The 11,966-nt window shown below is 31.2% G+C and overlaps 3 protein-coding genes across 3 annotated transcripts; 1 reads left to right on the top strand and 2 right to left on the bottom strand.

The window, feature by feature from the left end:
* The first annotated feature begins 22 nt into the window (after positions 1–22).
* LOC108565587 lies at positions 23–2,554 on the top strand. Its single transcript, XM_017925125.1, has 7 exons — positions 23–269; positions 344–424; positions 483–636; positions 691–726; positions 787–967; positions 1,037–1,314; positions 2,401–2,554. Exons 1-7 carry the CDS (start codon positions 23–25, stop codon positions 2,552–2,554), a joined length of 1,131 nt encoding a protein of 376 aa, XP_017780614.1.
* LOC108565592 (fatty acyl-CoA reductase 1-like) lies at positions 2,471–5,465 on the bottom strand. Its single transcript, XM_017925133.1, has 9 exons — positions 5,127–5,465; positions 4,982–5,066; positions 4,765–4,928; positions 4,449–4,707; positions 4,311–4,394; positions 4,143–4,254; positions 3,193–3,429; positions 2,877–3,140; positions 2,471–2,810 (listed from the first exon to the last, which is right to left on the bottom strand). The coding sequence occupies exons 1-9, from the start codon at positions 5,331–5,333 to the stop codon at positions 2,732–2,734; spliced, it is 1,491 nt and encodes a 496-aa protein (XP_017780622.1). The 5' UTR covers positions 5,334–5,465; the 3' UTR covers positions 2,471–2,731.
* Positions 5,466–6,865: 1,400 nt separating this feature from the next.
* On the bottom strand, positions 6,866–9,339 carry LOC108565591 (fatty acyl-CoA reductase 1-like). The gene is made up of 9 exons (XM_017925132.1): positions 9,105–9,339; positions 8,960–9,044; positions 8,743–8,906; positions 8,428–8,686; positions 8,294–8,377; positions 8,120–8,231; positions 7,463–7,699; positions 7,147–7,410; positions 6,866–7,084 (listed from the first exon to the last, which is right to left on the bottom strand). The coding sequence occupies exons 1-9, from the start codon at positions 9,309–9,311 to the stop codon at positions 7,006–7,008; spliced, it is 1,491 nt and encodes a 496-aa protein (XP_017780621.1). The 5' UTR covers positions 9,312–9,339; the 3' UTR covers positions 6,866–7,005.
* Positions 9,340–11,966: the final 2,627 nt, after the last annotated feature.

Below are 11,966 nucleotides of genomic sequence, written 5' to 3'. Positions count from 1 at the left end.
TGATAACGATATCATTCCGGAAATGGCAAATGATGACGCTAAAGCTGAGAGTGGAACTATTTTACAAGAGTGCGAATACACAAATGGACTAAATTACGAGGAGATTGATGATAAAGGAGCAAACAATATAGAAGAAGAACCAGATATACCAGAAGAAGAACTAGATATACCAGAAGTACAACCAGATGTACATAATATAATCGATGACTCTCAAAGTGATAATGCATATCTTGATAAATCTAAAGAACTGCAATTCGTAGACAATTATGGTAATGATGAGAGAGGATCTCATTTACTGGAGGCTTGCAAAACATTAAATGCAGAATTTGATGACGAAGAAGAGGATGGAGCACGTTGTTTAGAAATCAATACACCAAAAGAAGTNNNNCAACCATTGAAGAAATTTCAGAAATTTTGATGAATGGTAACAAATACTCAGTTGAATGTGTTCGATAATTTAATCGTTTCTTCTTTTTTTGCAGGCTACCCAAAAAATCCAGAAGTACAGAAGAATTACGTAGCAAAAATAAAGGAAGTATTGTCGATTAATGATGATAAACTCGCAAGTCATTTAGCGAGCAATATTAAATATAAGGAGGACTTAAATAGTTTCGTGAATGAAACGTATGAAACTGAGTAAGTAAATCAACAGTGCACATAATCTCGAAGTTAAATATGTTTATTTGCTAGGATCGAGGAGCCGGATCCATTTAAAGTAACCTCAATGTAAGTACATTTAATATTGATGACAGGATAACAATAATTGATCTACGTTGATTGTTATAGGTACTGCGGGTGTTGCCGCAATGAAAATTTGAAGATTGATGAGATGATCGATTGCCCGAACGGTTGCTATTTTTGTAAGAATTGCGTCGTCAATAATATGCAATCGAAATATGCCGAAGGTTACGTAGACATGAGGTGCTTGAGGAATTGCGGAGCAAAGTACACAATCGGTCAATTGCAGGTGATTAAACTTTTTGTAAAAGAACTAATACAACTAACTACTCAACTAACCGTCGTTTTTTCTTTGTAGGATTTCATGAATCCAACTTTGTTCGAGAGGATATTAAGATTGTTGCAGCATTGCGAAATCGAAGAAGCGAAGATTAATGATCTGCACAGATGTCCGTTCTGCGATTACGCGGCCGTAGTGGAAGAAGCCATCTTCAATTGCACTGAGTGCGGAAAGGATTCGTGTATATTATGCAAAAAGGAATCTCATCCTTCGTTGCTCTGCAGCCAAGTGGAGGACGACGATGACGTCCGTAAGCGTACATTCATTGAAAATGAATTGTCCGAGGCTTTGTTCAGGTAAGTACAGCAGTACTCTTGTTAGTGTTATTTGAACATGTCATTCTCACTTAATCAATTTCGACATACCAATTAAGATATGTCCTATAAATATAGCTCCAGCATTTAAGCATATTCACCCCAAACATTTTAGCATTTAGATACAGGTGGAAAATATCAAAAACTAATTCGATGAACTTCTGATGCATTGAGTACAACATATGAAAAGGTATTATTTCAATATATTTCGTTCAAATTGTGTACGCAATGAACGTAATACCAAAATTACTTTTTGTTGATTTTTAAAAGTTATCTGGTTACTATATAATTAATTTTAAATTATTTAATTCTTGTTTCCTGATTCCATGTGTTGTATAATAATATGATTAATATAGTTACGTCTATGCTATTTGTTTTTCTAATAACTTTGATTTTGAACAGTCTAGGCAATTTGTTTTTAACCAAGTAGGTCTACATTTCGACATCTGGTGGAAGATTTCTTATCACATGGATGGTTAGTCTTCTTTCGTACAATACGTGTCTTAGCTTTGCTTTGTGCTCTTCAGATGTTTCGTAATGGTTCAACGAAAGTTGCTGAATTTTCGTATTATTGTTATTTTTTGTTGCTAAACATATTAGGCGTAGCAGGTTGAAATCATCAACCATGCGAAAACGATATACCATTATTAGCTTTATAACATATGATTTAATTTTGTGTCTGGGCACGTGAGTTGCATTAGAAGGCAACTCGATCCGCTTTTCTTTCTCAACTGCCCATGGTTTATTAATTATTAATACAATACAGTTTATGTCGATTCATAATAACGCCGCCTTGTGATTCCCCAATTTTCCTATGCTGGCTCGAGGCATATATCTAATGTAGGAACGGAACTGCGCCGTAAACCGAGAGCTAACCTCATAGAGGTTAGTCTTTAAAACCAATTCGGTACTTTATTTTCTCAATCACCGATCGAGAAACTTCTTTGGCCTTCAACATTTGCAAGAGTTCCTTTTATAGACATTTTTGCTTCACGTTATTGCGGGAGAACTTTACCTTGTAGACGAAAATTTTATATATTATATGTGATAAATGATTTTTGTTTTTAGAACCTGTCCAAACTGCAATCTTAAAATTATTAAGGAAGACGNNNNAAGAGAAATGCACGCAGCGAATGTTCGTCAAAGAGCGAGGGATGTAATGAATGAAGTCGGCGGTAATTTAAAAATTGATCCAACTACCGACATTGAAAAATTCTTTTGATCAGAAAATATTTCCATATTTATTTGATACTTTTTATTGTATAATGAAATTATTTTATAAATGAGTGAAAGACTTCTGCCCATAACCATTTGTTTACAATTTAACAATTATCTAAACAATCAAATAACTAAATTATTTATGATATTACATAGAATATCATCATTATAAATGTTAATATTAATTAAAAATGCTGTACACTAAATATACTCCAAACACTAAAACTGACAATTCGAGCATGCACCACACGACCCACAAACTGAAATAAATATTAAACATTATTGTATATAAAAAAGAGAACAAAAATAAATGTAATTGTACTTACATCCAGAGTTTAATCAGGTTTGTAGGTTTATCCGTTAATTTTTTATTCAAATAATGGACCAAAATGTAATGCACGTGGTCCAATAATAATTTTTCTTCAATGTTTACGTTGATATTTGGTGTTTTGACGATGAAATCATCATTGTGGATTGGAGCATCGACGATTGAATTTAGGAAGTTTGCGTTTCGTATAACCCATGAATTTTTCACAAAGTAATCGAGTAAATTGGTGAAACCGAATAATGTTCTTTGCAATTGCACCAAGCTGAAATGATGCTTTTATTTTGTTGAATCATTAATTGTTAATAAGAACGTACTGTGGTTTCTTTTTCTTTAGATAAATGAAACAATCACCAATTATAGAGGGGATAAGTTGAAAAATCGAGAAGTACATATAGTAGAAGATGTAAGAATCGAAAATCGTACATTTTGGATACCAATTCAATTCTGTCCTGGTTTTCTTAAAGACGTTAAAGAATGCCTTGTTCACTTCATGTAAATTGAATTCTATCAAATTACATCCTGTCCCATTGTAAATGCTGACTTCTTCATCGCTAATTGCAATTAAGATTATTTCGATTATCATTTAATATGTGACTTCTAACAGTGCTTTTAATAACAATTGTTCATGAAATATTTAAACATAAAATCATATCAACAATAAAATTATTGACTTTGAGGCTAATTGATAAATTAATTAATAAAACTTCTAAATTTTAACATTTACCTCAAACATTTTTTAATTGACACATTTTTGACATTGACATTCTCTGATTATTTAGTTAAAACAATCTCATATTATATATAATGTGAAAATAATGCATATAAAAATATGACATAACAATATAAATAATTGTCTATAAAAAAAAAACAATTGTAACCTTATCATTTAAAACATTTAATTCAACTTGAAATATAATCAAATTGACACATTTTTGACATAGACACGAAAGCCAATTGTCAGCAGGTACAAACAATTAAATGTCAGCTGACATATTATTAGAAAAATCTGTCAATAGATTCAAAATAAATCGGACATTGAAATTTTATTATAAAAAAAATATTTTTCTAATACAATACAATATATTAAATTCAATAAGTAACCAATACTAAGAAAAATTAGTTCTTTTGATGTTATTTCAAATATTTTTACATCAAGTGCCAATGTAAAAATCAGTTGTAAATATTCTAAACTGCTTGAAATTGCACCGCATTTAAATAAATTTAATAAATATGACTAAATTGAATTATTTATGATTTTACGTACGATTGCCCAGTTCCTTTCATCCAAATTGAATTTATAATGCCCTTTGAGATTAAATCAACCGGTACCGTTTCCCTGTTACTACCAGCAGGTACATTTGCACATTTCATGATTCCTTTGAATAACAAATACAATAATTAGCTTGTTGCTTAATTGTCAGTAACACAAAACCTGATAAAATTCCGATTAAGTAGCCGATTTGACCAGAGTAGCCCTCGCAATAACCGGGAATGTGATCTTCGTATATACCAGTAACTGAAAAAGAAAACTTTATTTTTGAAGAGAGCGGTAAATTATCTAAAGACAAACCTATTGCAGGTCTTAAAATAATAGTTGGAATCGTTCCGACACACAGATCTTGTACGGTTTGCTCGGCCAAAGCTTTCGTAAATGTATAGGTACTATGTTTGATGCCCTTCATTTTGCAAGTGATTACGTTCAGGGTGTGTCTGTCCATAGTTTCTGCAATTTCGATTATTTTCCTCCAATCGCCGTAAGGTGCGTACATTTTCTCCTCAATACAATGATTATCGTGATGACAGTAGCATGTGGAGACGTGCATTAAGATCTGCAATTACAGTGCTATCCAATTCACATATTCTTAAAGGTAAAGTTTATTTCTTACTGGTATTCTTTCCATTGACATTGCCAGAAGACAGATGTCACGCGTTCCTCTGATATTTATTAATGCAGCATCAGTCAAATCTGCGGTGAAAGTTATGGTGGCCGCGACGTGTATGATAATATCAATTTTGCTGCGAAGCATTTCAAGATCATCCTGAGATATTCCTGGAATATTCAATAAGTTACAATAGAATAACAACCGACACCAAATAACTTACCGAGATTGATGCTACGTATATCGCCTTCAACGTACTTCAGTTTATCTATGTTTTCCGGATGTAACACCTTCACAGAATCGAACAACTTAAACAAATTTATTTTAATCATTATTGATTGTCATAGGTTTGCTGCTGTACACTTTACGATTGTATTTGTTAATGTCAATATGCGAGTTTTGGGTGATACGTTTTTCTTGGTGCGAAGTAAGATGTAGATATTCCCAATGTCGGGACAACTTCTGAGCAGCTTCTCTATCAGCACCTTTCCTATGAACCCGGAACCTCCAGTCACGAAAACGTTTTTTCCGCGATAGAACTCTGGAATTGTTACGATCTTGTCAATCGAAGTCATTTTTAAGTTTATAGAAGTTACTGTCACTCGCCGCACTATAAATACGTATAAAAAAACACAATTTATGATACGCAATAATGCATGATAATGTTCATTATATGCAATTTCACCTTGGCTCTTCAAAACAATATAAATGCGGGATAATAATTTTGTTTATATCACCTTATTTTAATCGGACCAAGTTTGTCTTATCAATAATTCGAAATATATAAAATTCCTGTGAATAGTGTTTAATAAATATACTGATGACCGAGAAAGATAATTTTTATTAGTGATAATTTACTTAAGTGATATTTCAGTTGAATCTAAATCGGACAACAAAAAAATATATATTCGGACAACAAACACTCGGATAATGAACAACAATGAACGATTACTGAAAGGAGAATTTCTGGTCTCTGAAATTATGTAAGTGTTAACAATAGTATATTACTCTGAGAATCTTTTATCAGCATTTTTCAATAATTTTGTTAATAGTGAAATTTAATTGGTGTTTTCAAATTTGTTGTAATAGAATTGTAATTTATTGGATATTCAAGGAATATTACCTGAAATGCTTCACCGTAACGTCGATATTATCATACACGTCGTGGCCACCATAACATTCACTGCAAATTTGACTAATGCTGCTTTATCAAATATCAGAGGAACGCATGACATTTGTAACACGCCGTGTCTCCAGATCTGGCTATTACTACCTGTTTGCAGACTACAAAATAATGCTCAAGGAAAAGAGATTTTGCTCCAATGAAGAAGTGATTGCCAAAAGTGAAGCGTATTTTGAGGCCAAAGATAAATCATTCTACAAAAAAGTTATCGACATATTAGAGAAGCGTTGGAATAAATGTATCACCCTTGGTCTGCTATGTTGATGAATAAAGTCCAGTATTGTCTAAAAGTTGTTGTTTTATTGGTAACAAGATCCAATTCAAAAATAATCTTATAACCTGTAATAGGTTCATAAATTAATTATTTTCTGTGATTAGTATGTACGAAGATCAAATTCCCGGTTATTACAACGGTTTAACTGAAGATTACTTTATAAGCAACAACAGAACAATGTTTAGGCACAGGAATCATGAAATGTACAAATTTATCTATTGATTGTACTAAGGAAACGGTACCAGTTGATGCAATCTCGAAGGGTATCATAAATTCCATTTGGATGAAAGGAACCACATTTTATTTATGTATGGTGTAAATATGATTTGAAATATTAGAAAATTACCAATATCAGTAAGATTGTTTTTTTTAATAATAGTATACTAAATCCATATTTTTAAAGTTGTTTTTTGTATAAATCCCATTAACAACATAATATGGGTCATTGCTTTAATTTAAATAACCTTAGATGAATAAAAACAATGCACGAGAATATTTCAAACCGTATTATTTTAAATAATTATTATAATTTTTAATAACGATTCATGTTTCCAAACAAATAATAAGAATAACAGACATCATTTTTTTTTTCACCAAGTGAAAATAACTATGTTATTCAAGACAATCCAATGTTTATCTTAATATTTTATTGTATAATGAAATTATTTTATAAATGACAGAAAGGCTTCTACCAATAACCATTTGGTCACAATTTGACAATTATCTAAATAATCAAATAACTAAATTATTCATGATATTACATAGTATATCATCATTATAAATGTTAACATTAATTAAAAATGCTGTAAACTAAATATACTCCAAACACTAAAACTGACATTTCGATCATTCTCCACACGATCCACAAACTGAAATAAATAATAAACATTATAATATATAAAAAAGAGAAAATAAATGTAATTGTACTTACATCCAGAGTTTAATCAGGTTTGTAGGTTTACCCGTTAACTTTTTATTCAAATAATGGACCAAAATAAAATGCACGTGATCCAACAACATTTTTTCTTCGATGTTTACATCGATGTTAGGTTTTTTAACGGTGAAATCATCATTATGGACTGAAGCATTGGCAACTGAATTCAGAAACTTTGTGTTTTGTATATCCCATGTATTTTTAACAAAGTAGTCGAGTAAATTGGTGAAACCGAATAATGTTCTTTGCAAGCGCACCAAGCTAAAATGATAATTTTAATTGGTTGAATTATTAATTGTTAATATAAACTTACTATGGTCTATGTTTCTTTAGAGAAATTAAACAATCTCCAATTAAAGACGGGAATAATTGAAAAATCAAGAAGTACAAATAGTAGAAGATGTAAGTATCGAAAAGCGCCCATGTTGGATACCAATTCAATTCTGTCTTGGTTTCCTTAAAGACGTTAAATAATGATTTGTTTAAATCATGTAAATCGTATTCTATCAGATCACGTCCTGTCCCATTATAGATGCTGACGTCTTCATCGCTAATTTCAATTAAGATTATTTAATAACAGTTGTACGTAAAATATTTGAATATAAAATCTTATAAATAATAAAATTCAATTTTAATCTAATCGCTAAATTCATTAATAAAACTAATAATTGCTTACATTTACCTCAAATTTTTGACATAGAGGTGAAAGCCAATTTCCAGCATATATAAATATCTTGGAACGTACAAACAATTTATTGTCAGTTAATATTTTATTAAAAATATCGCAAGTTTCATAATAATTATATTAATCTTCCATTGATATTTTATTATAAAAGCAAATCTTTTTACATCAAGTGACAATGTCAAAATCAGTTCTAAATATTCCAATCTGCTTCAAATTGCACTGAATTTGCATAGATATAATAAATATGACTAAATTGAATTATTTATGATTTTAAGTTTTACGTACGATTGATCAGTTCCTTTCATCCAAATTGAATTTATAATGCCCTTTGAGATTAAATCAACCGGTACCGTTTCCGTAGTACTATCAGCAGGTATATTTGCACATTTCATGATTCCTATCAATAATAAATACAATGATTAGTTTGTTGCTTAATAAACATTGTCAGTAACAAAAAACCTGATAAAACACCGATTAAGTAGCCGATTTGACCAGAGTAGCCCTCGAAATAACCAGGAATGTGATCTTCGTATATACCAATCACTGAAAAGAATTAATTTATGAAGAGAGCGATTCATTGTTATAGGACAAACCTATTGAAGGTCTAAAGATAATAGTTGGAATCTTGCCGACGCACAAATCATGTACGGTTTGCTCGGCCAAAGCTTTCGTAAATGTATATGTATTATGTTTGACGCCCTTCATTTTGCAAGTCATTACGTTCAGGGTGTGTCTGTCCATAGTTTCTGCAATTTCGATGATCTTCCTCCAATCGCCATGTGGTGCGTACATTTTCTCCTCAATACAATTATTATCGTGATGACAGTAACACGTAGAAACGTGCATTAAGATCTGCGATTACAGTGCATTAAATTTTACATATTTTTAAAGTACAGATTAGCTCCCACCGGTTTTCTTTCCATTGACAGTGCCAGATGACAAATATCACGCGTTCCTCTGATATTTGCTAATGCAGCATCAGTCAAATCTGCGGTAAATCTTATGGTAGCTGCTATGTGTATGATAATATCGATGTTAGTGCGAAGCATTTCAAGATCATCCTGTGATATTCCTAGAATTTTCAATAAGTTACAATTGAATTACAACGCACAACAAATAACTTACCGAGATTGATGCTACGTATATCGCCTTCAACGTACTTCAGTTTATCTATGTTTTCCGGATGTAACTCCTTCACAGAATCAAACAACTGAAACAAGTTTATTTTAGTGATTATTTATTGTCCTAGCTTTTTGGCCAAACACTTTACGATTGTATTGGTTAATGTCGATATTCGTGTTTTTGGTGATACGTTTTTTTTTGGGCGTAGCAGAATGTAGATATTCCCAATGTCGGGACAACTTCTGAGCAGCTTCTCTATCAGCACCTTTCCTATGAACCCGGAACCTCCAGTCACGAAAACAGTTTTTCCGCGATAGAACTCGGGAATTGTTACGATCTTGTCAATCGAAGTCATTTTTAAGTCTGTAGAAGTTACTGTCACTCGCCGCACTATAAATACGTACAAGAAACACAAATAATGTTCATTATATGCAATCAATAGTAAATTTATTTCAAACATTATAAACATGTGTTTCACCTTGGCTCTTCAAAACAATATAAATTTATATGACCTTATTTTAATCCGACTAAGTTTGTCTTGTCATCGAAATATATAAAATTCCTGTGAATAGTGTTTAATAAATATATTGATGAGCAAGAAAGATCATTTGTATTAGAGATAATTTACTTAAGTGATATTTCAGTTGAATCTAAATCGGATAATGAACAACAATGAAGAAATACACTGAAACGTGTATTTCTGGTCTCTGAAATTATGTAAGTGTTAACAATAGTATATCACTCTGAGAAACCTTTATCAGAGTTTTTCAATCTTTTTGTTGATAATGATATTCAATTGGTGTTTTCAAAATTTTGGGCTGTTTTAGGAAAACAGATAGAAAAACTACAGTAATGTACATACTAGTTCTGAAAAGAATATGAATATGAATATATATAAAAAAAGTATATAATTACATCATAATAAAAATATAGCAATATACAAAAAATAAAAATAAGATTGACAGGACTAGACGCGCGATTTCTGGGTACATTGAAATTATGGAGGCACAAATACTGAAGAAAAGAACAAAACATTATAGAGTGTCAGGGAATATAAATTTAAACCCATTGAGACCAACAAAATAACAAAAGAATACACTAACGTTATAAAGGAACAAAATTATAAAATTGCAAATAATTTTAGAAAAAACACAAAATGGAATCTAAATAAAGTGGAAGAAGTGAAAAGAAAAAATAACAAAAACATATAAGATTTTTCTTTATTATGTCATTTTTTTTTAACTTTTAATCATTCACAATCTGCCACCATTTTGACAATGAGTTGAACAGTTTTTTTGACAATTAACAACAAAAAAGGAAATAAAAACAGAAAAACAAAATAACTAGCGTGGAGAGGAACGATTTCCCATTGTCTTCCCATTCTTCGCGAACTTGATGCCCAGTCACTTTCGTTTTGCTGCGATGTGCTTCTTCCACGTGAGCTGAAGATCCAGGAACATATCCAAGTATTTGGCATCGTCGGCTTGCGGAATCTCACCCTCTTCGGACAAGATTGGACGGATCCTCCGGAGCATTATGTCATATATTACATTTATTTTACAGTCTATTCCTATAAACATTAAGTAAGTCTTGTGGCTTTCTAATGGAAATTTTTACCATTATTTTCTTCTCATTAATTTATTGGTTGACTGTCGTCTATTGATGCTCAGCGATTCCACTTTTTCCTTTGTCTGTGTTTCTGCTGCTATCCTTAATACTGTCATTTCCATCGCTCTAAACTCAATATAGACCAAAATAAACTTGTCTCAGTTGTTCAGTGAAGGAGTTGCATCCGCACAATATAAAGAAACTAAAGTACTTTGAAGGAGATGTCGTTATAAGTGATTCTGGTAAGTTATTTATGTTGTAATAGAATTGTAATTTATTGGATATTACCTGAAATGCTTCACAGTAACGTCGATATTATCATACACGTCGTGGCCACCATAAGATTCAATGCAGATTTGACTGATGCTGCCTTAACAAATGTCAGAGGAATGCGTGACATCTATCATCTGGTACTGTTGTAACACGAACGTAAAAATGCACAAATTGTACTTTGAATTGCTTCCCAATCCACCGTGTTCTCCAGATCTGGCTATTACTACCTGTTTGCAGACTACAAAATAATGCTCAAGGAAAAGAGATTTCGCTCCAATGAAGAAGTGATTGCCGAAAGTGAAGCGTATTTTGAGGCCAAAGTTAAATCATTCTACAAAAAAGGTATCGAAATATTAGAGAAGCGTTGGAATAGGTTCATAAATTAATTCTTTTCTGTGATTAGTAAGTACGAAGATCAAATTCCCGGTTATTACGACGGTTTAATGGAAGATTATTTTATAAGCAACAACTGAACAATGTCATCTATTACGCACAGGAATCATAAAATGTATACATTTATCTATTGATTGTACTAAGGAAACGGTACCAGTTGATGCAATCTCGAAGGGTATCATAAATTCCATTTGGATGAAAGGAACCACATTTTATTTATATATGGTGTAAATATGATTTGAAATATTAGAAAATTACCAATATCCGTAAGAGTTTTTTTTAATAATCGTATACTAACCATATTTTTAAAGTTGTTTTTTGTATAAATCCCATTAACAACATAATATGGGTCATTGCTTTAATTTAAATAACCTTAGATGAATAAAAACAATGCACGAGAATATTTCAAACCGTATTATTTTCAATAATTATTATAATTTTTAATATCGATTCATGTTTCCAAACAATTGATAAGAATGACAGACATCATTTTTTTCACCAAGTGAAAATAACTTAGTGGTCTTAAACTTTTTATTGTATAATGAAATTATTTTATAAATGACAGAAATACTTCTACCGATAACCATTTGGACACAATTTGACAATTATTTAAACAATCAAATAACTAAATTATTCATGATATTACATAGAATATCATCATTATAAATGTTAACATTAATTAAAAATGCTGTAAACTAAATATACTCCAAACACTAAAACTGACATTTCGATCATT

Source organism: Nicrophorus vespilloides, unplaced genomic scaffold (assembly GCF_001412225.1).
Source record: "Nicrophorus vespilloides isolate i.1.1-1 unplaced genomic scaffold, Nicve_v1.0, whole genome shotgun sequence".
Classification (NCBI taxonomy): Eukaryota; Metazoa; Arthropoda; class Insecta; order Coleoptera; family Silphidae; genus Nicrophorus; species Nicrophorus vespilloides.
The sequence above is the reverse complement of the archived record's forward strand: the minus strand, read 5'-3'. Positions and strand labels throughout refer to the sequence as shown.